Source organism: Dermacentor albipictus, chromosome 3 (genome assembly GCF_038994185.2).
Source record: "Dermacentor albipictus isolate Rhodes 1998 colony chromosome 3, USDA_Dalb.pri_finalv2, whole genome shotgun sequence".
NCBI classification, from domain to species: Eukaryota; Metazoa; Arthropoda; class Arachnida; order Ixodida; family Ixodidae; genus Dermacentor; species Dermacentor albipictus.
In genome coordinates, this window is record NC_091823.1 from 181,338,642 (window position 1) to 181,366,331 (window position 27,690).

The following is a 27,690-nucleotide window of genomic DNA, read 5'->3' on the forward strand; positions in this document are numbered from 1 at the left end:
TCATAACGAAACTACTGCTTGCTGTTATGGACCAAACTGCAGTTGCTATAGATACTATCATGCATAGCGACCATGCAGTTGTGAAGGCACTTGGCCAAAACATTGTCATGTACGGTGGTACTGTACACGTATAAAGGCGCAACTGGGCACGAAGTGACGAAGCATACCGGTGAATAGAAAACAAGGGACCGGCATTTATATCTGTGAATAGTTGTGGTCCTTGCATAAAGCCTTGACACAATAGCCAGAAGGTGAAAAAGCTAAAGAAAGAAAGGGAGCAAGGGGAGAGGGAAGCGCCTTACTTGCGTAGATTGATTGATTGAGTAACTTTTATTTTACAGTCCTGCAGAACGCGTATTAGCACGTCGCGGGCCGTTCCCACGTCGGGACCGACAGGCCTAGCCTGCCAGCCGCATCGTGGGCCTGCTGAACAGCCCAACGTTGCTCAGCCAGGAGTGGGTTGCGGAGGGCCGCCTCCCACCTAGCTGAGTTGAGGTCAGGGCTTGCTATAGAGATACATCCCCAGAGCATGTGCGAAAGTGTTGATTTATCCCCGCAAGCAGGGCACGCGTCATCAGTGTAAATCTCCGGATATATCGCATGTAACGTGGACAGGTTGGGATAAGTTTCTGTCTGCAGCAGTCTGAATGTCAGTGCCTGAGGCCTAGTGAGCTTGGGGTGAGGAGGAGGGTAATGTCGCCGCGAGAGATAGAAGTGTTTAAGAAGTTCATTATAAGTGGCAGGCGCGTCCCTACCATGCGTAACCCTCTCTTCGGCCGTTACAGCGCCAGCGCGGTCAGTCAGTGCGCGCGCGGCAGCGTGGGCCGTCTCATTGAGGTTCGTTGGGACACCCGCCATGTGCTCAACGTGGGCTGGGAACCAAGTAAGCAAGTGATGCTTGATTTTATCCGGACCTGCCGTACGACGCAGCCCAAAAGCCTGTTCTGAGATCACTCCACACTGAAATGCCCTAATGGCTGACCGTGAGTCACTGTAGATGACGTCGCTGCTGTCATCAAGCATCGCCAAGGCAATGGCCACCTGCTCGGCTATCGCCGGATCTCCGGTTCGTACAGATGCGCAGTTCGTGAGTCGCTGTTTGGAATCCACCACTACTGCAGAAACGGAGCACCCCTTCCGATATGCGGCCGCGTCAACAAAGCAGGCTCTACGCCCCTCTGTCTGGATCTGTTTGAGTATGGTTGAAGCTCTTGCTTTCCTTCTACCCTTGTTATATTCAGGGTGTACATTTCTTGGTATCGGCGATACGGATGGCGTAGATGGCAGGTTTATTTTCTTTGCTATCATGCAGATATTTTCATGCAAAAATGCTAGTTCAATACCCAAGTCAAGCATGCCAGCAGTATGGCTTCTTATTTTGTGCAATCAGTAAACACAAAAATGAAACGAAAAGTGAGGGAATGCCCATACCATCATGCAGTATTGCAGGCGTAAAGGCAATCAGGAAATAAATTAATAGGAGTAACGACAAGATACCAAAAATTTTCTTTTTTTTTTGTTGCCCACTGCCTTCGTTACAGGGCACCTTTCCAGTGACACCGGTGCTCCTTTCTATGGTGTGCTTTCTCCAGGATGGCTCTGCCCTTAGTGGTATCTTTTATCTGTTGCTCTCTTTGCTTTGCCTAGCCGAGTATATATACATGAAAGTGCTCCTTCCTTAAGAGTGGTCGTTCTGAAATGGGTGCTGATGCGGAACCTTCAACTATTAATTGACTCTTCCAACTCTGGATGTGAACCAAGCTCAGAATCTGAAGATGACCGCTTGTCATCCAAGGAAGAGACTACTTCAACCACATCCAAATCTGACCCTGACACAGCGGTGCCATCGCAGAAGCGTGTGCACGAAAACGAAACTAGGTAGAAGATAGGAAAAGGAGAGAAGTATGTGAGGACTATATCAAGAAGGTATTTGGCATTATCGGTGTCGTTTCTTTTTTCCTTATGCATAATAACCAAACATAAACAGTTTTGTTCTTTTTATAATACCCAGGAAAAAAACCGAACACTGAGGGTGCATCACTTCCGAAAACACCCAACGACGAAGGGTTGAAGCAAAATTTGCTTACAGAACAATTTTTTGCTAACTTTTGCACAGTGTTGTGATTTCCTATAACTTGAATTTAATGACGATGGTGTACACTGGGCATTGCACATTTGTCCACCGCATATCGCCACAATGTTTGTATGTCTATGTGACCTTCACTGTGCCAACTGTGGGGTTTCGGCAGATAAGGCTCGGTGCTTTCTACTTAACCCATTCAGTCCAGTAAGCACACAGACAAAACTTAAAGGGCCCCTAAAACAGTTCGGACAAATTTTGTAGACGCGTAGGGCACAGCTTAAGTAGAACATTCGCACCACAATTTATATGAAGCGTTACGTATTAATGGAGCTACAAGTGATTACAAGTTACCCTCCTCCCTAGCCATGCTTTTCCTCCTCAACTCGTATGCCGAGTGATCGGGGCTAAGCTGTGCCTTCACTGGTTCTGCATCACGATGCGGCATCACATCGTCCACTTTCGGTTGTTTTGGAGACCACCCCCCGCCCACGCGAAACCTCTCCGCTAGCCGCTTGGCCGTCGACCCCAAGCGAGAGCTATCGAAGCACCATGCGTTGCGAGCATTCTGACGCAGCGCCGAGCGTGTCTGGTATTTCGGTAACCACAGGCGAGCTGGGCGTTTCGACTAATGGCTCGAGGCGTAAACTCAAGCTGATGAAGGAACTTTAGCGTAGACGTACGTGAGCTGCCTGATCGGTCTCCATGGTCCAGCCACCCATTGGCGCAGAGCTTAACCAGCCAAAGAAAGAGCTAATATTGCTCTGACCAAGTGTAAAACATCTTAAACATTTACAAAAACAACGTGTTAATGATTACACACCTGTGAAAAATTTACACCAGCAGCAAAGAAGAGCACATTTTGTTACTGCTACTGTGTCTGGCTGAGCTCTATACCACCAGGTGGCTGAACCGTGCAGACCATTCACATTTGCGCTTCTGTTCATCCCATGAAACGACATGCAAGGGGACATGGCCAGGCCCTGTTCCCTTGCGCTTGCGTTTACCCTAACACCGAACTCGCGAAACGCTATTGCGTTAGTGATCTTCCGGTGTAAAGTGACGGCCACAATTGCGCAAATCCTGGTGCCGATCGGATAGCGTCAGTCCGATGCGTTGCAGCTAGTCCGCTCGTCTACTGGCTTGCAAGGGAACACGATGTCGCAGCTTGACATATTGCCAGTCACTACGTTTGCAGTCCACAATGCAACAAAGTCAAATCATAGCGCTCGCGAAAAGACAGACCGACACTGACGGCAGAGCTCTCGTCAAAGACGGAGCACGTTGTAACACAAGCAGACGACACTTTCTGTGCGCCGGAAGTGCTTAAGTGTACTTGTTGTACTTGAGTGTAAATTGTTCTTGTGCATTCCCTTTATGGTACTTTCCTTTTATGAAAACAAATTAAGTAACATTCTAACTACAGTCGAACCTCGATATAACAAAGTCCAATTTGCAGCCGAAAATTTCGTTAAATCGCGAGTTTCGTTAAGTCGAGGTTCGCATGTTTCAGCAGTCCAAATAAAGACGCAGGTTCTTGGAACACTCCTGGCATCTTGAAACTTATTGTGCGCAATAAACAGGGACGAAGAATAGAAGAAACACAAGGACGAGCGCCTTCTAACAACGGGTTTTATTTTTGAAGAACCACCTGCGAATTGATTATAAGAGCTAATGCTGTTTTAAGTAAACTATACACATGGTCATCTGACAACGGTTTGACTATCAATTCACAAAAAACTAAGGCGGTGTTATTTCGCGCTAAGAACACGCAAATTACTCTAGAGGAAGATTTGCTAATGAACAATTCTAAAATTGAACTTGTACACTCGGTAAAATCGCTAGGTGTATTTTTTTATCATACTATGACGTGGCAGAGCCATATAGATTTTCTTGCTAGTAAGCTTTCACAAATCACTGGAATATTTTATTCCTTGAACTATCTTCCTCGCTTTATTAAGTGCTTGTTATATAATTCACTTTTTCTCAGCCATTTAAATTATTGTTGTTCGGTCTGGGCTACCACTTCTGACACAAATATCAACAGGCTGTACATACTGCAAAAGAAGGCTCTTCGCGCTATTTGCAATAAACCATACGATTTCCCTTCAGCTTATTTATTTCATAAACTTAACACACCGAAAGTACAGGCCCTTTTAAACTATCGTTTAGTGCTTGCGTATAAAAATGAACAGAAAAAGAACATCAACTACATTACTTCTATGGCTAACTTAAAACTACACGAAACTCCATACAGCACAAGAAAGCCAGAGTACTGGCACGTACCAAAATCGTGCACAAACTATGGATCACAAATGCTGTGCTCCAGACTACCTCGGTTATTAAACGATCTTATTGTTAATAAAATTGATATTGCAACTTGTTCTCCTCCTGATATTCTTGATTTTTTCTCTCATATGTGAGTTGTACAATGCCTGTGTGCTTTTGAAGTGCAGTGAGATTTCGTGTTTTTGCTTGCTTGCTCACATCTTGTTTTTGTTGTATTTTTTTTTTCCTCGCCTGATTTGCGATGGGTATGCATGATATGTTGTAATGCTTGAATATGTGTGTACTTGGGAAAACTGTATTTCCGCGCTGCTGCTCCCTTATTTTCTTTTTGTATTTTTAAGGGTATTTGGGGCTAGTCAAGCTGCTACGAGCAGCTTTTTTCCCCACTTTACCCCCGCAAAGCTGTATTTAGTTTTTGTGGAAATAAAGCATACATACATACATACATATACCCACAGATCTGCGCGATCTAGTCAAACAGAGCACACCTATAGCGCATATAATACACACAGATCTGCGCGATCAAGTCAAGAGAGCACATTTACAGTGCATATACCACTTGTGATAAACAACAAAGACGTGGACCAAAGCCACCCGGTCAACATAAGAACAGCAAGGTGCATGAAACATCCGCTTATGATAATATGCGTTAAAGATGTGATGATAGAAGTGAATTTTCTTTATCCAACAACGAAACCGATGGATGGCTGATGCATTTTTCTTTTTGTTTTCCAATCCAGTGTGCTTCTACAATTTCTCTCGCGGTTTGATTCCTGTTCCTATACAAAATGTTGGTGCTACTCAGACAAGGGGAGCAATCATGTTCTTGGCAATGCATTGCCAAATGCGTGCTAGGGCGACCTTTCAGACTGGACAAGTGTTCCCTTAACCTGGTGTTAATGCATCTCCCAGTCTGCCCTACGTACACATGACCACACGTCATAGGGATCTGATATACAACGTTCATCGCGCAATCAACAAACTGGTTCTTGCGCGGATGTTTGACACTACATTCTTTCTTTGCATCATCCTTTCTTTCGAACTTATTTTTAACCTTAGAGCACACACTACCTATTTTGTTTTTCGCTGAAAATACCACTTTCACTGCGTAACTACCAGCCACCTTCTTAAGTCTGTGTGAAAGGCCGTGCACATACGGAATCACTGAAATCTTGGAAGCTACTTCCTTTTGCCTTTGATTCTTTTTGCATTGTCCTTTATCCTGTTTAAGTTTTTTCATTAGCCTTTCGCACGACGCCAACATCACAGCGAGCGGGTACCCAGCCTTCCTCAACCTATCAACTTGCTCAAAAAATGCACTCTTTACGGTGTGGTGACATGAATTCAACAACGCTGACCGGAAACACGAAATGACTATGCCATTCTTCACAAGCCTGGAATGGTTTGAGGCATAAGTCATTAGCGGTTTTCCAGCTCGGGGTGAAAATGACCAACATACATGTTCCGGTAGGAATTCTAACTTAACATCAAGAAATTGTAGCTTGTTATCCACCGGTACTTCAGAAGTGAACGTTAAACCCTTGCCCTGAGAATTGAAGGCTTCTACTACCCTATTCCTAAAGGCACCCTTGTCTACATGACAGCCTAAAATCAAGTAGTCATCGACATATCTGTATACTTTATTTACTACGCCTTCTAAATCTTTGGCCAACTCTCCGTCTATGCTTCCCAAAAAAAATGCTACTTAGGATGGGAGCTACCTTTGACCCGATGCACACACCCTTTGCCTGTATATACGTTTCACCACAGAATCCTACATGTGTGTTCGCTAAATAAAAATGCAGAAGTTCAAAAAAGGATTCAACAGCCATGCCGCACGTGTTGCGGAAAGACACCTCATCATTCTCATTAGTTATGCAATCTTTAACACTGCACATTAGGGGCCCATGCGGTAAGGAGTAGTAGAGATCTTGAACATCTATGCTGAATCCCCAGCTGCAGCTTGTCTTATCTGATGCCAGAAACTTCACAAGGCCTTCCGAGTTTTTCAATAAGTACGGATCCTGTACTTCTAAGGAATTCAACATATTTTGCAGGAACTCGGCGACCATAACTTGCCAACACCCTCTCTCGGACACAATTGGCCTAAACGGAATTCCTTGTTTGTGGGTTTTTGCTGTAAAAAATATCTCCAATTTCATTCCTTTTGAGTTCTTTACATGTGACGCAAGCTTTTCTTGGTCACACTTCTTCAATAACTCCACCGCCTTCTTTTTTACGTTTTCTACACTCACGTCACATTTCTTAAAGCACTTATTCACCGCTAGGAAAGCCTTTTCTAAGTAACAGTCATTCGGTAAAACAACCAGAAAACCTTCCTTGTCTGCTTGAACAACACGCAGATTATTCTCAACCAAATACTTAGCAATCCTATCAACATTGGGTCTGGATCCATCGCTTACCGAAGCTTTGGCCACCACATCCACACATTCCACCACACATCGTTCTTTTTCTTTCTCTGGTACACTCCTGGCAATGTCCCTTGTAAGTGCTAACCTGTCGACGATGTCGATCATTGGTTCCACGCAGAACTTCGGCCCCAACTTGAGTACCTGCTGATGCCGTGCTTCCACCGTTGCACCCCCTAGTAATAGGAGGCGTCCCTCTGGCACTTCTCTTTTCTTCTTCTTCGGCAATTTTCGAAGAACATCGTTCCATATAGCCTCAGTCACAATATTTATCTGTCTGCACCAGTCCCGAAAAGCCTTCACGTTGAAAAGACCATCGGAAACAGACGAACAGGCCACCTTTAGACATTCCTTGAAATGCCTAACCTGTCTCCGGCTCTCTGACCTCAAGATCTTGATCATTCTTCTCCCGTGTCCTGCAGACGGGGGTAACCAACCGGTCACTAGCAACACCTCATCAGGGCATTCCCCAAGTTTCAGGAACCAGCTTCCACGTCCACGTCTTTGTTGTTTATCACAAGTGGTATATGCACTGTAAATGTGCTCTCTTGACTTGATCGCGCAGATCTGTGTGTATTATATGCGCTATAGGTGTGCTCTGTTTGACTAGATCGCGCAGATCTGTGGGTATATAAGCAGGTGGTTCTTCAAAAATAAAACCAGTTGTTAGAAGGCGCTCGTACTTGTGTTTCTTCTATTCTTCGTCCCTGTTTGTTGCGCACAATAAGCTTCAAGATGAATTTGTTCCAACTAGGCCGACTCGCAGTCTTGCTTCAGTTCATTTCTAGTTCTTCCGGCCCTCTTTCTACTTGTCCGAACTACAGCTTATACAACCCAGCAGTTCTGGTCCCTATTATCGCGATCTGTGAGTGCAGAGCACGGGTGTTAAGCTGGTTCCTGAAACTTGGGGAATGCCCTGATGAGGTGTTGCTAGTGACCGGTTGGTTACCCCCGTCTGCAGGACACGGGAGAAGAATGATCAAGATCTTGAGGTCAGAGAGCCGGAGACAGGTTAGGCATTTCAAAGAATGTCTAAAGGTGGCCTGTTCGTCTGCTTCCGATGGTCTTTTCAACGTGAAGGCTTTTCGGGACTGGTGCAGACAGATAAATATTGTGACTGAGGCTATATGGAACGATGTTCTTCGAAAATTGCCGAAGAAGAAGAAAAGAGAAGTGCCAGAGGGACGCCTCCTATTACTAGGGGGTGCAACGGTGGAAGCACGGCATCAGCAGGTACTCAAGTTGGGGCCGAAGTTCTGCGTGGAACCAAGGATCGACATCGTCGACAGGTTAGCACTTACAAGGGACATTGCCAGGAGTGTACCAGAGAAAGAAAAAGAACGATGTGTGGTGGAATGTGTGGATGTGGTGGCCAAAGCTTCGGTAAGCGATGGATCCAGACCCAATGTTGATAGGATTGCTAAGTATTTGGTTGAGAATAATCTGCGTGTTGTTCAAGCAGACAAGGAAGGTTTTCTGGTTGTTTTACCGAATGACTGTTACTTAGAAAAGGCTTTCCTAGCGGTGAATAAGTGCTTTAAGAAATGTGACGTGAGTGTAGAAAACGTAAAAAAGAAGGCGGTGGAGTTATTGAAGAAGTGTGACCAAGAAAAGCTTGCGTCACATGTAAAGAACTCAAAAGGAATGAAATTGGAGATATTTTTTACAGCAAAAACCCACAAACAAGGAATTCCGTTTAGGCCAATTGTGTCCGAGAGAGGGTGTTGGCAAGTTATGGTCGCCGAGTTCCTGCAAAATATGTTGAATTCCTTAGAAGTACAGGATCCGTACTTATTGAAAAACTCGGAAGGCCTTGTGAAGTTTCTGGCATCAGATAAGACAAGCTGCAGCTGGGGATTCAGCATAGATGTTCAAGATCTCTACTACTCCTTACCGCATGGGCCCCTAATGTGCAGTGTTAAATATTGCATAACTAATGAGAATGATGAGGTGTCTTTCCGCAACACGTGCGGCATGGCTGTTGAATCCTTTCTTGAACTTCTGCATTTTTATTTAGCGAACACACATGTAGGATTCTGTGGTGAAACGTATATACAGGCAAAGGGTGTGTACATCGGGTCAAAGGTAGCTCCCATCCTAAGTAGCATTTTTTTGGGAAGCATAGACAGAGAGTTGGCCAAAGATTTAGAAGGTGTAGTAAATAAAGTATACAGATATGTCGATGACTACTTGATTTTAGGCTGTCATGTAGACAAGGGTGCCTTTAGGAATAGGGTAGTAGAAGCCTTCAATTCTCAGGGCAAGGGTTTAACGTTCACTTCTGAAGTACCAGTGGATAACAAGCTACAATTTCTTGATGTTAAGTTAGAATTCCTACCGGAACATGTATGTTGGTCATTTTCACCCCGAGCTGGAAAACCGCTAATGAATTATGCCTCAAACCATTCCAGGCTTGTGAAGAATGGCATAGTCATTTCGTGTTTCCGGTCAGCGTTGTTGAATTCATGTCACCACATAGTAAAGAGTGCATTTTTTGAGCAAGTTGATAGGTTGAGGAAGGCTGGGTACCCGCTCGCTGTGATGTTGGCGTCGTGCGAAAGGCTAATGAAAAAACTTAAACAGGATAAAGGACAATGCAAAAAGAATCAAAGGCAAAAGGAAATAGCTTCCAAGATTTCAGTGATTCCGTATGTGCACGGCCTTTCACACAGACTTAAGAAGGTGGCTGGTAGTTACGCAGTGAAAGTGGTATTTTCAGCGAAAAACAAAATAGGTAGTGTGTGCTCTAAGGTTAAAAATAAGTTCGAAAGAAAGGATGATGCAAAGAAAGAATGTAGTGTCAAACATCCGCGCAAGAACCAGCTTGTTGATTGCGCGATGAACGTTGTATATCAGATCCCTATGACGTGTGGTCATGTGTACGTAGGGCAGACTGGGAGATGCATTAACACCAGGTTAAGGGAACACTTGTCCAGTCTGAAAGGTCGCCCTAGCACGCATTTGGCAATGCATTGCCAAGAACATGATTGCTCCCCTTGTCTGAGTAGCACCAACATTTTGTATAGGAACAGGAATCAAACCGCGAGAGAAATTGTAGAAGCACACTGGATTGGAAAACAAAAAGAAAAATGCATCAGCCATCCATCGGTTTCGTTGTTGGATAAAGAAAATTCACTTCTATCATCACATCTTTAACGCATATTATCATAAGCGGATGTTTCATGCACCTTGCTGTTCTTATGTTGACCGGGTGGCTTTAGTCCACGTCTTTGTTGTTTATCACAAGTGGTATATGCACTGTAAATGTGCTCTCTTGACTTGATCGCGCAGATCTGTGTGTATTATATGCGCTATAGGTGTGCTCTGTTTGACTAGATCGCGCAGATCTGTGGGTATACCGTATGAACGCGTGTAAGGGCCGCACCCGTGTATGGGCCGCACCCCCAACTTCCCGAAGCAAATATTTAAAAAAAAAATATCCGTGTAAGGGCCGCACCCCGAACTTTCCACGACCCACGTGTGATAAGCCTTCAAAATGCGCGCGCACGGAAGCTTCCAGATGCCGCCCACGGATGGCGCCGATGTCGCGGGTCATCATCATCATCATATTTTCTTTCTGCCGCGAGCTTCCGCAATCCATATCGTCATCGGTATCATCAGCCCTGGCCACCATGCTGGCCACCCCGGCTTTGTTTTGCGACTGTCGAAGGCACGCGAGTTGTAGCAGCGTTGTTGGCGTGGGCGCACGCTGTTGTTGCGGCTCTCGTGTGTGCTCTGCTTTATTTTTCACGAATTGCCATCGAGCGTTGCCATTCTAGCACGATGGGCAAACATATCAATAGCTACACGGCAGGCTTTAAATTGAAGGTAGTGGAGTTTGCCCTCGACCATGGCAAGCGTGCGGCGGGTAGAAAATTTGACGTGGACGAGAAGTGCGTCCGAAGGTGGTGCAACCAGAAGGATGCGTTGAAGACCACCAGCTCCAAAAGGCGTGCTTTTCGAGGCAAGCCATGCAAATATCCTGAGCTCGAAGAAGAGCTGTTCCGCTACGCAATGGAAGTGCGGAACAATGGATATGCGCTGACGACGGACATGCTGCGCGTGAAGACGCAAGCTTTGGCGCGTGCGAGAAGCATACCCCGCGAGGAGTTCAAAGGTAGCGTCGGCTGGTTGCGGAGATTTTTAAAGAGGAAGGGCCTATCCTTTCGGCGAAGGACCACGCTGTGCCAGAGGCTGCCCCCCGACTACACCGACAAGGTGCTGAACTTTCAAAGGTACGTGATCGGGATGCGCCATGAGCACAACTACATGTTGTCGGAAATAGCAAACGCCGACCAGACCCCCGTGTGGTTCGACTGTCCTGAGAACTGCACAGTTGAGCTTAAAGGAAAGAAGAGCGTTTCTGTGCGGACAACTGGCGCGGAGCGCCAACGGTGCACAGTTATGCTGTGCGTCACTGCAGACGGGCGGAAGCTGCCCCCGTATGTGATTTTGAAAAGGAAGAGGATTCCGAATGAGGCTTTCCCCAAGGGAAATGTAGTTCGAGCCCAAGAAAAGGGCTGGATGGATGATGAGCTCGTCCTCGATTGGATCAAGAGCGTTTGGCAGAATCGCCCAGGCGCGATGTTGGCCAAACGATCGCTGCTCGTCTTGGATAGCTTCCGCGGTCATTTGACGGATAGAGTCAAAAAACAACTGGGCAGTATCCGCACAGACATGGCCGTTATTCCGGGCGGCCTCACCGGCGTGCTGCAACCACTGGACGTGAGCATTAACCGGCCTTTTAAGGTTGAGTTCCGGAGGCAATACTCGGAATGGATTGCAAACGGCGATCACCATGAGACTCCGACCGGGCGGCTCAAGAGGGCACCGCTCGCGACTGTGCTGGGCTGGATTTTGACCACGTGGAATTCGGTGTCTACGGACATTGTATCCCGCAGCTTCAAAGTGACCGGGATTTCCAACGATTTGGACGGAACTGAAGACGACGACTTGTGGGGTGATGAGCCAGAAGAATGCAGCACCAGCTCGGAGTCTGAGGACTCCGCGAGTGATGATGACTGATTGTAAATAGTGATGATTGATGAGGATTATTGTAAATAAACGCGCATTCACTTATTGGTCTGTTTTTACTTGAAAAAAAAATTTTTTTTTCGTATGTCGCGTGTATGGGCCGCACCCCGAAAATAGGCCCTCGAATTTGTAAAAAAAAGTGCGGCCCTTACACGCGTTTATACGGTATGTATGTATGTATGTATGCTTTATTTCCACAAAAACTAAATACAGCTTTGCGGGGGTAAAGTGGGGAAAAAAGCTGCTCGTAGCAGCTTGACTAGCCCCAAATACCCTTAAAAATACAAAAAGAAAATAAGGGAGCAGCAGCGCGGAAATAGTTTTCCCAAGTACACACATATTCAAGCATTACAACATATCATGCATACCCATCGCAAATCAGGCGAGGAAAAAAAAATACAACAAAAACAAGATGTGAGCAAGCAAGCAAAAACACGAAATCTCACTGCACTTCAAAAGCACACAGGCATTGTACAACTCGCATATAAAACCAGTTGTTAGAAGGCGCTCGTCCTTGTGTTTCTTCTATTCTTCGTCCCTGTTTGTTGCGCACAATAAGATTCAAGATGAATTTGTTCCAACTAGGCCGACTCGCAGTCTTACTCCTGGCATATGGCACCTTGTAGATAGTAAGATTACAAATATAGCCAATAAACCCCGGAACTAATAACACAACCAAGGGCGTGATGCCTGATAGCCAGCGGGTACGAACGCATTTTTCTCCATTATCCGTACGGTGAAGAGCAGGTCTGCAGCGAGCGCCGCGCCTAGTGCTCATAGCTGCCACTAGATGTGGCCATCAGTGCCATCATCATCATGATTTGTCATCATTAAAAAAATAATAAAAATTCCTTTCACGAAGACATGGCAACCCGTGGCGCAAAGAAAAAAAATTATGCACATACCAGAGCTATCAACTTGAATATTCTTTCGAAGAAGATTGGAAGTAGTATTAACTTGGTGGATCCATGAGGCCACCACTTACCATTAGAGCGCTTAACGCTCGCAGCCATCTGATGATACCGCGCTCAGTAAAGCAATGACGACGTTGATTCATGAACGCTGAAATATTTTATTTAACTTCCCGCAGAGCAATTCTATGCAACTCAGGTGGAAGCGAAGAACTCCGTCAGCTTCATCTGCCGCTTTTTAATAAGCGCTGGGGTTATAAGGCGCTCGTAGGTTGACAGGGCTGCTAAGGCTTGCTCTCGCGAGTGCGCGCCCGCATACGTGCGTAAGAGATCCAGCGCATCCATGATTTGCTTCGGTATAGCTATCACACATTTCAGTGACGCACGCACACCGCAAGCTTAGCCTACAGCTCCGGAAAGCGTCCAGACTCCGGCACGTGGGAAATTTCTCACTTGCCGTCCCAGGTAAAAATTTCGCTTCGCTGCAGTCGCCACTCTCGCACCACCCGTTTTCGATTTGTTTCTTTTGCGTAAAGGATGGTAGCCCTCTTGAACGCCGCTGTGATCGAGTGCCGAAAGAATAGTGGGCCTGGAGCACTCATGGCGACTGGGGAAGCATAGAAGTAGCACGTAGCCGGCAGTCAAATGGAACGCATCCAACCAATGCCAATGCCTTTCAACAGAGAAAGAAACCCGCGAGCGGTGTCTACTCTTCCATCAACTACCGATACTCCCCGTATAGTGCCTAGAATATACTGGCTAGTGTGCCGTCCGCCGCCCCTCGGGTGGCACCAAATGCAATGAATGCCGGCGGCTGCCACTAGGGGCGCTGCAGTGCAGGTGGGTGCCGCGGCACCATCCGGTCTTCGTAGCCCGCCGTGTTTCCACAGCATAGGCAAGCGGGCTGCTGCGCTTTTTTGTTTTTAGTAAGCTGTAGCAGCAGCACAGTTCAAATGTGGGCAGCTGATTTATAAATCAGGGTTTGTTTCGATTACAACAGGCTTCTCTAGCGCTTGTCGCTTGCGTGAAAAGCGTGTGCTAGCTCAGCTGGGCTTCGAGCGGGGAACCTGATGTGTTTCTATGCTGGCGAAGAGAAAACGTAATTTCTAAGGCAAATACCTTGATCTCCATGTTCCAAGGCCGTGTTGCGAGGTACAGAACATATCACACGATCCAAGGAAGGCCAGAAACGAACCCAAGCATGTCCAGCCGTGTATAGGAGATGCTAAATGATTAGCAAATTTAATTATTCATTATAGTGATTGGATTAAGGGGATAAGGCTGAATTAGAGGGATTAAGGTGCATTAATTAAAGATTAGAGTGAATTAGAGTAGGCTTTACAAGGCTTTCGCCTTCGTACGTGTATATCTTCGGCGATAGCTAAGGACACTTGTTTTTTTATTCTAGCGATGATGGCAGCGTAATTTTTTAAGGGTACGTTTCAGGTTACATTTTTCATTCTAATAAAGTAAAGAAATTCTGAGGTTACGTTACTGTTCTATTGATGTTATATTAATGCATAACCATTCAAAACCGCTGTAACCGATCATCTTTTGAAATGACTTGAATTTCTGTGTTCTTTCTTTTTATTTTATTTGCTGCTATTTCTGCCTACTATCTTATTGTTGTCCTCATAGGTTTGAATGTTTTTGATGGTTTGTAAACCATGCACCCATCTCCTCATAATTCCCATTGGGCCCCGAGGATATAATAAGCAAAAAAAAATTCCTGTAAAATGCACGTGGTGTACCGTGTACTATACATTTTTTTTATACCTGGTAAATACGTGCAGATTTCTTTTTATGCCTGATAGACGTGAACAAAAATAGGAAACAGATATTTCATTTAAGCGTAACAAAGATTTTATTCATGCCTAGCAACAGTCAATCGCAGGCATATAAGACAGCCCTAGATGAGATAATGCACACATACATGAATAGATCGCGCAGTGACGCAGTTTCAGGAGCTTCTGCCGTTGCCTTTGCGCTTCCCTCTCTTTGTTGATGCCTTTTACAAAAAAAAACAACGAAACCTCAAGAAAACAAAGAACTTTGCAACTGCTGTCAAAAGCTGGTTTTTCATGCTCTGGGCACCCTGGTTGAGGAAAGGCCAGCAGTCTGCACCTGACCTGAAAAATCAGCTATACTCGCTACATGTAACTTGGTTTTGCTGAAGAACACAGTAAAAGCATCTTCCCGGCCTTCACAGCCGTTGACGTCTGGCTAAGATAGACAAGCAAGGCCTCCATTGTCAAAATGGGAAGTGCAATAATGAAGCAGCGTCTGTACTAGCTTCAGCTTTACTTACGCAAAGGAAGCCTGCACAATGTGGTCAAGAATTTTAGGCAGTAATCTATCGTGCAACATAACCTGCAGTATAGTAGATCAAAGCACTACTGCTCGTTTTTTCTTCTTTTTTTCCCCCTGGTACTCAGGAAAAGTAAGCTGAATGCTTAGCAAACTCAGGAAATATCGTGGGTATAGCTTAGGGTTTCAGGCGTGGTCACGATGGAAGAATACTTCCACAATGGGCGTGTTTTATTGCGCGGTATCTCGTGGACAACGTCATTCACGGTGATAGAGATCGCGCGCTCCACTAAGCTGTTTTCGAACTTTTTCACAAACCGCAGCAGTTGGTGCCGGCCTTCTGTCCGTTCTCCTGATCATTCTTGCCCATTCTGCTGCCACTTCGTATCAGATGGTAGAGTGAACAAGGATACACGCCCTTTGTTCGAGCGGTAACCGCTTCCACACTACGGCACAAAGCAGGTCCTCTCCTTGCACTGTCTCAGCTTCGGCATTTTTTCACCACCGCCGCATAGTTCTCGCAATGACAGGCACACGAACATAACAGCCACGCACTCGCTCTTTGACAACACCAAACACAAACACGCAACGCTGTAATAACACTGAAAACGCAAACACAGAAACCGACGCAACAACTTCGAAACTGATATGCGAAGCAGACGACACGCGCAGTCTGCACCCACCCGTGTGGCAGCGACCTCTGCCGGCCATCGTGGGCATTCATTGCAGGCGGCGCCACGCTCGTCCATTGAAAAGAGCTGGTGCACGGCACACTAGCCAGTAAGCGCCGCCGTTCTGAGGGTGCCGCCGCAAATGGGAACAGCAGCGCTTCCATCAACTATTGACACCCCCCATGAGTGTTGCATGCAGTGTAAAACTCTCAAAAATGTTGAAAAACCCTTCCGAAAAGCGAATAAACACACGGGATAGCGAAAAGATATGGGTAGGGCCATAGGGCAAACAAAAAATTGTAACTACGTTGTGCTCCTGTTGGTCTCGCTTTTTTGGCGGGGCCATGTTTTGGTTTCGATTGTAAGTCGACCCCCCCCCCCCCCCCTCCCAACTTCAGACGTTCAAATTTCAAAAAAGTGGTCGACTTACGATCGTGTAAATACGATAATCAACTGAGAAAGCATGCCCAACAACCGCTGTTCGTAAACTTACTTCCGGTTGGCGCTTTCCCTTTCCAACAGGCCGGTGATGTCATAGCGTGACCCGTTCCGAAACTTCTGAAGCACTCCGGCTAGCACAACAGGAGCGCGTCTGCTGCGGGTTTCATACGTACATGATAGACGGCGCAGCGGCACGTTCTGCTCCACGTACTGAAGCGCGCCGGGAAAACTTGAGCATTAAGGGCGCATGCAAAGCGCTGTATGCCCGGCTAAAGTTTTCGTCTGCCTGTCAAGGAGGCTCCTGGTACGTGCGTGCGATGCGCGAGGACTTTGTTAAATCGGAAGTACAGTATGAAGTGACCTCGTTAAATCGTGAAAAAATATACGTGGTTTTCAATGGGGCAGATATTGGGAAAAATAAAAAGTGTGTTATTTCGAGAATTTCGTTAAATTGAGGTTCATTAAATCGAGGTTCAACTGTATTACGAACATAATTCGTTTACCATAAAGTTGGAAAAATCGATCACGCACTCTGGTCAGCCAATCGGATAGCTCGCCCCACTGACATCATATGGGTGATTTCCGTCATATAGGTAGGGGCGGCTTAAAATTCTGCTGCGCATTGTGCTGCGATCGGCAGTGATGTGCATTTTAAAACCTTATACTGAATTACACGCTTTATGCTGAGCACTTAGATGCGTCAATTAATGATCAGAAGGACCTACTCTAACGACTCAGTACGGTTGTAGAAAACTGTCAAAATCGTTTCAGGGTCCCTTTAAGGCACGCTGTAGTTCCTGACTAATCCAACTCGGTTGCCCATGGACCTGCACACTGGTTCTACAGCGCTCAGTTTATTCCGTGCGCGTTATCCCAGGTGCAACCAATGTCGAGCCACTCGATAAGCAGCAAACCTCTCATGAAGGTTTCAGTAAATTTTTATCACGACAGCAGTCTGCCTTCGCTGTTCCCTTCTCAGCGCTGCTTCACCAAGCACCGGTGACTGAAGTTGCAGTTTGGTCACCCCAAAATGATATTGCCAAGGAAAGCGAGGATACGCGGGACATCTGAATGGCACCAAATCCAGGTTTTCCAACGATGTGTGCGCGAATGATATAAAAAAAATGAAGCAGAATACCCCTAACAATGACTATCGATGGTTATCTGTTTAGCATTGAATAGGTGTAGCGACAAAAGATATTGCCACCGTCGAAAAGGTTATCCATGTGGTGCGAGCAGTGGGACTTCTCTCTCCCTAAGAACATTCAGTGCCATCTAGTGGTGCTGTGATGAAGCCTGCGCATGGCGTCTCAAATGTATGGCGTGCCGGTGCATGTGATTGCTGAGAAACGCATCTTGTAGCAGCCAGGCTCCTCTCTCGCACTTCTATTTAAACATGCTGCGCCACCTAGTGGCGCTGCTGAGAAATTTGTGCATGGCCTCCGAGGAAAGAAGCTTGGTGCACCGGTGTGCGCAAATGATCAGACATGTTTCCTCACTTACCACACACTGAGTGTCACCTACTCAGTGACCCAAGTTGGCGAGAGGTCCATTGAAGAGCAGCACTTACCCTGTGCATTCATGGCACAGCACGCTAAAGCGTTGGTGTGAAAGATGTTCGTTGAAAAGCAGCACATACTGAGTGCATTTGTGGTGCAGCCTGCTAAGGCGTCAGGTTGCTCTCCTTGAGGTACTCATGCGACGTGGGTTCGATTCCGCCGAGCACAGGAGAAATTTAAAGAATCTTTTTCGTCATTACAGAGCAGCACACACCTACTGACACATACCCAGTGACCCAAGTCAGCATCAAAAAGGTTCACTGAGCTCCAACCGATGATGGGCACGTAACCAGTGTTCCAAGCAAGTGTCAGAGTTTCATTGAAAAGCGGCACACACCCTGTCCCATATCTACAACGATCCATGTTGGCATGAAAGAGGTTCACTGAAGAGCAGCACATATGTACATATTGCCACATACTCAGTGACTCAGGTTCGGCCGACAGTCAGTTTCGAACCGTGTACCTTCGGCACAGCAGCCAAATGCTCTGACAATTTGACCATGGACTACACAGTAACCCTGGTTGACCCAAAACCGTTAGATACAAACATAAATAAATAGATAGTAACCCCCCAAAAGTCTGTGAAGTACCCTAAGAAAAGCAATGCATAGGAAGTAGCCAAGTAGCTCCGCAGCATTGGACCGCACTGTCAGTTTCTTGGAACTGAATCAGCATAGTGTCTACAGGTGAAAGTTGGACATTCTCCCAGACACAGGAAAGAAAAGCAAGTCAAATCTAACATGAAAGCATTGGCTAGTTGGTTGCGCATATTTGGGCTGGCGCAGCACTAAGAGCCAGGACAAAGATAAAGGCACACAGAAAATGACGTGTTGTTTTCTATGGGTCTTTGCCGTCATTTGTGTTCTTAGCACTCTTCCTGCCTGAATACAAATTTAACAGCCAGCGGCCCATTTTGTCTTATTTTGCTGTCGTAAACATGGTGCTTATGTTTTCTTTTTCCCCAGCGTAAACCAAAGCAGATGGAAATGTGGGACGAAGTGGTCTTACTTTTTTTGTGTGATTTCGCTTCACCGCCAGAGAACACAAGGATAGTGACCTGCTTTCCCCAGTTAGGTATAACTGATGACGTCGCATAGTTCTTGACAACAGCTGCTGGCAGAGAAAGCAAAACATGCTGCTTGGTGATGCAGCCGCCGACTCACCACTGCTCGATGCATCGCAGGCAGTAGCTATGTGTGCAGGGCAGGGTCACTTCTGGCCTGTGCTCCATGCAGATGCAGCACTCCTCCAGATCAGTGGTGGTAGTGCCCAGGACACTAGGGCAGGGAAGTGGCATCAAATAATAAAGAAAAGTACCAAGAAGTGATTGACCAAATGTTTGACTAAGTTTGGTATCTTATCTGCTCAACAAGTTGCTTTTTGTGCAGATTTTCGACAGATTTATTTATTTATTTATTTTATTTTATTTTATTTTATTTACAGTACCCTCAGAGTAAGTATACATATAGAGGGAAGAGGCTACATACAAAGAGAGGTCCCAAATAAGATTATACAGAAAAGGCACATTATTAGTAGCAATGAAAAATCATGTTAGCTCACTAATTACATATCATAATAAACATATTTATAATACCAAAAAATAACGATAGCATAAAGAAATGGTAGTTCACCAGAAAAATCTCATGATGCACTTTTTAATGCACAAGTTAGGAATGATGGATCAATATACGTACATACTTAATTTGCAAATAGATATTGTGTTTACACAATAACAGAAAAGTCACATGATGTATAAAAAATTTTTTGATTTAGATGTAGTTAACTAAAGCAGCTTTAAATTGAGCAGGATTACTAATGATAACAGTAGATGCTGGCAGACCATTCTATTAATTGGATGTTTTCAGTAAAAATGATTGGGAATGTGTTAGTGCGTTAGAGCAAGGCACATGTATCTTATGTGCATGATCTCTACGAGGTTGGGCGATGGATGGTGCTGGATTAATCCACGCTGACCAAAGCACTGCATTCTGGTAGTAAATCTTATGAAATAAGCATATCTGCGATTGTTTTCTGCGGGTTAACAGGGGAAAGAGGGCATGGGTTTCCTTTCCAGCAATTGCTACTAATGGGTAGATGTCTCATTTTTCCTTAATTCATTTTCTCCAACTTGCGGGTTTCCGCAGAACCATTACATCAGACTCTTGCCTTTTGTTCGAGTTGCTGACAAATATGACTTCCCCCTGCCATCTGCTAGCCATCTGGTTAGCTGAGATGGTAAAGTGGCTGCCCCGGAAAGGCTGTGGTCCCAGGTTTGAGTCCCGGACCAGGAAGAATTTTTCTTCAATTGCGAGTTTTTCTTTCGAGGAACCCATATGGGTTTCCTTTGTAGCGATTAATATGAATGGGCGGATGTCTCATTTTCCCTTAATTAATTAATTCTCCCCACCTCACGGGTTTCCACAGAACCATTACATCAAACTCTGGCCTTTGCTTTGAGTTGTTGACAAATTCGACTTTGCCCTGTCATCTGCTAGTCGCCTGGTTAGCTCAGATGGTAGAGCGGCTGCCCCGGAAAGACAGTGGTCCGGAGTTCGAGTCTCGGACCAGGACGAATTTTTCTTCAATTCCGAGGCTTTTCTTTGAAGGAACCCATATGGGTTTCCTTTGTAGCGATTGCTACGAATGGGCGGATATGTGCGGCGCCACTGCGATTACGAAATGTTGCCTGGCACGAGCTCATAGTCCAGTGTGCCAATGCGTCAGATGGCCTTGTAGGGTCCAAAATAGCGTCATAACAGTTTCTCACTAAGTCTTCATCCGCGTATTACAGTCCAGACCCAAACACGGTTACCAGGCTGGTATTCCACATAGCGTCGTCGAAAATTGTAGTGTCTGCTGTTGGTCCTCTGCTGGTCCTTGATGCGCACGTGGGTGAGCTGTCGGGATTCTTCAGCACCCTCGAGATAGGCGGTGATGTCGAGATTCTCTTCGTCTGTGACTTGTGGCAAGCATGGCGTCAAGAGTCGTCGTATTGTTTCGTGTATAAGCAGCTTGAACGGCATGATTTGCATTGTTTCTTGCACTGCCGTGTTATAAGCCATGGTTACATATGAAAGGATGGCATCTCACGTCTTGTGCTCAAGGTCGACGTACATTGATAGCATGTTGGTGAGGTCGGTGAGGGTCTTGTTCAGACACTCTGTGAGACCATTCGCCTGCGGGTGGTAGGCAGTTGTCCTCCTGTGGCTCGTCTGGCTGTATCGCAGAATGGCTTGGCTGTGCTCTGCTGTAAAGGCCCTCCCTTTGTCAGTGATGAGGAATTCTGGGGCATCATGTCGTAGCACGATATTTTCGACGAAGAATTTCGTCCCTTCGGCTGTGCTACCTTTCAGAGAGCTTTAGTTTCAGCGAAGCGAGTGAGGTAGCCTGTCGCTACGACAATCCACTTATTTCCGTATGTTGACGTTGGATAGAATCCCAGCAAATCCATCCTAATCTGCTGGAACAGTTGGCAAGGAGGCTCGATTGACTGTAGTAATCCCGCTGGCTTTGTCGGCGGTATTTTGCGTCATTGGCAGTCACGGCATGTCTTGACATAACAGGTGATGTCGGTGATCAGGCGCAGCCAATAATACTTTCCTTGTAGTCTCCCGAGAGTATGGGAAAGCTCGAGGTGCCCGGCTGTCTGATCGTTGTGCAGGGTGTACAGGACTTCTGACCAGAGTGCTGCAGGCACAACGAGGAGACAGTTTATACGGGCGGGGGAAAAGTTCTTCACCAGGACATGTTCACCAGGACAGGTTCTCCTTTGCAAGGAGAACAGCAATTCACGGTTAAATACCTTAGGGACAAGGTAAGTCTTGCCTTCCAAGTACTCAGCAAGGCTTCTTAGCTCCTCCTGCTTGGTAAAGTCATTTGCTCTTATTGTTCCCAGGAAAGCTTTGCAGTGGTGGGTCAATAGAAGTGCACGACAGACAGTCAGCACCAGAATGCTTCCGTCCAGACTTAGAGCCTACGGTGATGTCAAATTCATGGAGTCTATGACTCCATTGTGCTAGGTGACTGGAAGGATATTTTAGGTTTGCCAGCCAACAAAAGGCCTGGTGGTAACTTACCACTTTGAAGTGCCTACCATATGTGTACATAAAGCCGGAATTTTGCCGTAGGCCGAATGATCACAAGGCACTCTTTTTCCATCGTAGAATAATTTGCTTCCACTTTCGACAAAGTAACCGGCTAGTGTAAGCTACTACGCTTTAAACTTCATCTTTCCATTGAACAAGCATGGCACTGAGGCCTTGGCTACTTGTGTTGGTATGGATTTCCATCTCAGTGTCTTCGTTGATATGTGGAAGCACCAGTGTTGACTCCAGCCATCGTTTCAGCTCCTGAAATGCATCTTCTTGGCGTGTTTCCCATTTAAAGTCGACGTCAGGTTTTGTGAGATGGGTAAATGGCTCTGTAATTCTTGAAAAGTATGTTACAAAGCATCTATAATAGGGACAGAGCTCAAGGAATCTGCGCACTGCCTTCTTATTGATAGCCCGCGGGAACTAAGTGATGGCAGCTGTCTTTTGTGGGTAATGACAGACTCCAGACTTGCTGATGATGTGGCCGAGGAACAGAAGGTCTTCGTAAGTGAAACGGCACTTTGCAGCTTGTGAGTGGGTAAGAAGCTGGCATGTTACCTTATGCTTATTGTTCACTTAGTCCTTATTAAGAAATTTGAACAACACCAATGTTATTGACTAAGTCAGCAGCATGTACGTTTACATCTCAATAATATTGACCATTGGTTCTACACAAGAATTAAGTGCATGGTGTACAATTACTATTTTGTCTTAGGGTTGTAAACTCTACTTACATCAACTGTCACATGTGATCTTCAAATGCCTATTGACAATGGCCAGGTAACGTCCAAGGACCATCTAAACATGCTGTTGGGACATCATGCTTTTCTGGGGTCATCAGAAACTTGGTGATATATTCTACTTTAGACACAGTGAATTTTGGGAACAAGTAGAGTAAGACACGCAGTTATTGCAGTTGTAATTGGTGTTCAGGGCCACTTGAAAACAAGTTACAAAGTAAAAGGAAGTGATAATAAGTGTTAACTTTCAAGGAGTAAAAGAACACTGGAGCTGCTTTGGGTGAACCTGAACAGGCATATTAAATTATAGAGTTAATTGTACCGGTCTTCTGGTATTATGTTTATGCCTGCACTTTTATATTTTTGGTCAAAGAATTATGGTGCTTGTTAGTGTTGTATTTTTTTTACTTTGTTCAGTCTTGCAAGGACAGCCATGGAAAAGTGAGGCTTAACACAAGCAACTATGCATTGTGAATGTTAATTAGGGTCCTAAAATGTTGTAATTTCATAACTAGTATGGAATTAGTCCTATATTGCTTGAAGATGGTGTGTGCATAACAGAAACTAGAGATATATATACCCTTGACAGCTGTCATTGGGGAACAGTATTTTTTCTTAATATTGCCACATCCAGTACGCGGCACGTAGAGGAACACGAAGATCTCGCGCGAAGAGAAGAGGTCCCTGCATGATTGTTTTTTAGTTGGTCTGCAATTAAAGTGTCCTGCCCTTTTTTTATCAGTTCCTGCGGCTTGTGAATCGTGACACTGATGGAGGCACTGGGTATGTGTTTGGGACGCCTGTCAACAGCCCCACATCAAGCCCAGGACGTTTTCCGTGTGTCGAAACACCGGTTCATTGTGTCAGTCATTGCCTACTCGGCCTAAGACCAGAATTCGGTCCCCTACCAGGAAGTTTGCCTGTTATCATGAGTGCCCAAGCCATGGCAGACCCAGGCCCTGCACAGGTGACTCTTTTGACTCCTCGATCTCCCGTGACCTTCCACGGCAATGCCTACGAGGATGCAGAAGACTGGCTCGAGGAATATGAGCGCATAGCCAAGTATAATGAGTGGCATGGTGGACAGAAACTATCCCGTGTGTATTTCTCTCCTGAAGACGGAGCCCGCACATGGTTCGTAAATCGCGAGGGAATCTGGCCAAGCTGGGATGAGTTCTGCCACCAGTTTCTCCATAGGTTTGGGAGCACTGAAAGGCAAGACCACGTGCAGCGTCTTCTCGAATCACCGATTCAAAAGCCGAATGAAACTGTAGCCATGTTCGCAAAGGACATGGCTCGTCTTTGTCATTGTGCAGACCCCGATATGCCCGGGGCGAAAAAACTCAGCCACCTCATGCGCGGCGTAAAGGAGCAGCTGTTTGCCGGTCTTGTGCTGGCAGGTTTTAACTTCAAGATTAAAACACGCCAAAATCTACTCATCTGAAAAACATTCAGTATTATGGGTAAAGGCACGCTTGTGAAAGGCTACATTATGAAAAGCACCTGCACAGATTGCACAGTTTGGAATAAAATCTGCGAAGGTATAATGTTGAGAGCCTGTGTGTGACATGCAAACATGCACATATGGCAGTGATGTCACTTGTGCACCAAGATGAAATTCTTCACGGATGAATAGTCTCACAACACCACAACACTTTCCAAATGAACACCTATTTAGAAAATTGGGCATACTGGTAACACGAGAAAGATACATTCAGCACACCAAGGGTGTTGAATGAGGCACGTTCAAAAGACATCTTGTAAAAATGCTGTAAAATGCTGCAAAATGCCTTTTCCATAGCCAGCATTTCATAACAATGTTTAGAAGGCAGGAAAATTAGCAAAATTAACAATTTTATTCTTGCAAATTACGTACATCTGCTTGCCTTGCATTGATTGTGACTAAATTTATATACGTAAATAGCTCGTTAATTCGGATCTCCCGGGACCAGGAAAAATGACCGAATTATCTGAATGCCGAATTAATGAATGAACAGGATAAACAACATTAAAATCAAGTTGGAGAAGCATAGCTTTATTTACTGAAGTATTTTACAATAGTCTGCTTTTTCGTGCAGATTCCAGCTGACATCACAATTTTTCTTAACTCTTCCAAGTGGCCAACACCCCGCAAACTGTCGGAAGTGCTCAGGCAAATGTCCTCCAATATCAGAAGCGCCTCTGTGACTTCCCAAGAGGTGCAATGAGGTCGCGGCTGCACCTCTTCGAATTGATTATTCGTCTGAATCATGGTCTTCTTGGGCGCCCGTGACATAATTTGTAATTTCTTTATCGGTCAGGAGACCAGTCATGGCGACACAATCATCAATCGCGATGTAGTCCTGAAGGGTCACATTTGTGGGAAGGACAGCATCGAAGGTCGGGCAGTCATCACCGGTGGACTCTGCTGACATCTCGTCGGCTACTGCCGCTTGCCTCACAAAACCGCTGTGCCGAAAACAGTTGGCCATGACTTGCAGAGATGTATTTTTCCACATGTGGGTGATGGTGTGCACTGCACCGAGTAAGTCCACATCATACAGCTTTCCAACTTCTGAGCATATGATCATTCGCTATAGCAGGTGCTTTCAGTACTTTGACCTCGTGTAGTGAATGATACCCTGGTCCATCGGCTGAAGGGCACGTGTAGTGTTGGGCGGCAAAAAAACTACCTTGACGCTCTTCAGTTTGACTGTACAGTTATGTGCACTGCAGTTGTCAACAACCATAATTACCTTGTGGTCCTTAGACGTGAAGTGCCCGTCTAATTGCTGCAGCCAGTCTCGAAAAATGTCAGAGGTTATCCAAGCCTTCCTATTTGCTCTGTACTCGACAGGAAGGCTTTTGATGTTTTTAAAGCAATGTGGCTTATGTGCCTTCCCGATGACAACAATTGGCAAGCGCTCTGTGTCAGTCATATTGGTGGCAAAAAGCACAGTTATCCTTTGCTTGCCCTTCTTGCCACCAATGCACTTCTGCCAGCCAATGTAATCACTCGAGCAGCACACCTCCCTCTTTTGGATGCGGCCTGATCATTTTCCGCTATTTAGAAGACATATCTATTACATGTGTACCAAGAGGGAAGAATACCGAGTGCTCAATGGGCAAGCAAACGTTGCAAAAATTTTGTTGTCTTCCTACACTGCTTTTCAGCAACCATTTTCAGGCGTTGTCGACATCATGACTGGAGATATTGCGGTGTGATTGACTTGTATGATTACAGTGGACAACTGAAGCAGTAACCGAATTACTGTTTTCATTTCAGCACTGCTTTGCAGAAAAATAAGAGACAAGGAAAATGCCACAGACAGTCGCATTTACAGGCACACCGTAGCACTACCAAGAATGAACAAAGTTATGTAGTCGTTGCTCTCTTCACAGCCATGGCATGGTAGGCCTGTTCCTGATCAGAATAGACACGGTTTTGTAGCAATATGTTTTACAACTAACTATGATTATTAAAACATTCTGTAAGCAATGAAAGCCGTCAACACCAGGTCCCGTTCTTCTCAGAAAATGAGGCGACTGAAAGACATTGTGGAGACAGCCCTGCAAAGGGTGCGCTGCATGCCTGCTGAGACAGGTTGTGAAAAGGGACCTGTTGAACAATGGCTACCCTCGACAGCTGCTCAGAATGCAGGAGCGCAAAGCAGCGAAGCCCCACCGTGAAACGGCGAAAGAAACAGTGAAGCGCGCGGCGGTACCCCACACAGTGGGAACAAGTGAAGCCCTAGCACGAATTTTTAAAGGCTACGGTGTACAAATCGCCCCCGTGCCTTCCCAAAAAATTGGCCAACAGCTGGTACGCGCAAAAGACCCTTTGCAACACAAGTACTACCTGGGAGTGACATATAAGATACCCTGCAAGGAGTGTGACGTGTCGTACGTCGGCGAGAGCGAAAATTTTAAACGACGCTTGAAACAACAAATGAATGACGTCATCAAGGGCCACACAGCTGCGAACGCCCTGGCGGAACATCACTAACTAACCGGACACATCATTGCCTGGGACTCGGCAGCCATCATCGCAAAAGAAAAACACTTATCTGCCCGTTTGATTTTAGAAACATTTCACATCCAATCAACTAGACACATGATAAACAGGACGCGGGGTAATCTTCCCGAGATATACACCCAAACACTGCACCACCTCACCCATAAACAGCCGCGCGCTCATGCTTACATCTTCATTGTGATCAAGGGACCCGTACGGGGCCCGAAACGTCGGTTCTTTATTTTTATTCCATTCTTGGCGAGTGCACGTTTTTTGGCACCAATTAAGTACCCTGAAACCCACTTTTGGAATTACTGGTTTTGACAATACTCAGATGTAAAAGTGAGCAGCGGCTGCACTGTGAACTTTCATGTGCTCAATGGTAAAAGAAAAGTGTTTATTATAATGCTCCCATGGTGCATTTGTGCCAATAAAAATTAGATCTGGCTACTGGGTGTCTGTGCCGAAAGAAAAGGAACGCAACATCCAGGAAAATAAGAAATGCAAGCCACATCGCCATGCCTGCCTTTGTGCCACGACCTCTTCCTTTCACGTTTCCAATGTGAGCAAGAGGGTAGAAAGGGGAGGGGCACAAAGCTGGGTGTGGCAAAGCGGCTCCCGGTTGCTGTTTCCCTCTCTCTCTCTCTCTCTCTCTCTCTCTCTTGTTTTTGTTGTTGTCCAAGACAATGCAACGAAGGCAGGGTGCCGAGCAGAGTACCAATCAGCAAGAAGGCTAGTGTAACAAAGCGGCTCGAGTACCCCGTCCTGAGGAATTTGCATTCTTCTTCCTTTCGGCAGACACATCCAGCAGCCAAATTTAATTGTTGTAACCTTAGACTTCTGTCAAGCAAGGACCAGGCAGGATTCCGTAAAGGCTACTCAACAATAGACCATATTAACATTATCAATCAGGTGATAGAAAAATGTGCGGAATATAACCAACTTTTATATATAGCTTTCATTGATTACGAGAAAGCAGAAAGCGTTTGATTCAGTCGAAACCTCAGCAGTCATGGAGGCATTACGGAATCAGGGTGTAGACGAGCCGTATGTAAAAATACTGAAAGATATCTATAGCGGCTCCACAGCCACCATAGTCCTCCATAAAGAAATTAACAAAATCACAATAAAGAAGGTTGTCAGG

General features: G+C 45.7%; 1 protein-coding gene across 3 annotated transcripts in view; it reads right to left on the bottom strand.

Moving 5' to 3' along the window:
* Window positions 1-27,690, bottom strand: part of LOC135916728 (RING finger protein 141-like) — a 271,536-nt gene that overhangs the window by 20,396 nt on the left and 223,450 nt on the right. For all 3 annotated transcript variants that reach the window (XM_065450178.1, XM_065450179.1, XM_065450177.1), the window contains one exon: window positions 18,885-18,998. In XM_065450178.1, coding sequence (XP_065306250.1) covers window positions 18,885-18,998 — 114 coding nt within the window. The remainder of the gene's footprint in view (window positions 1-18,884; window positions 18,999-27,690) is intronic.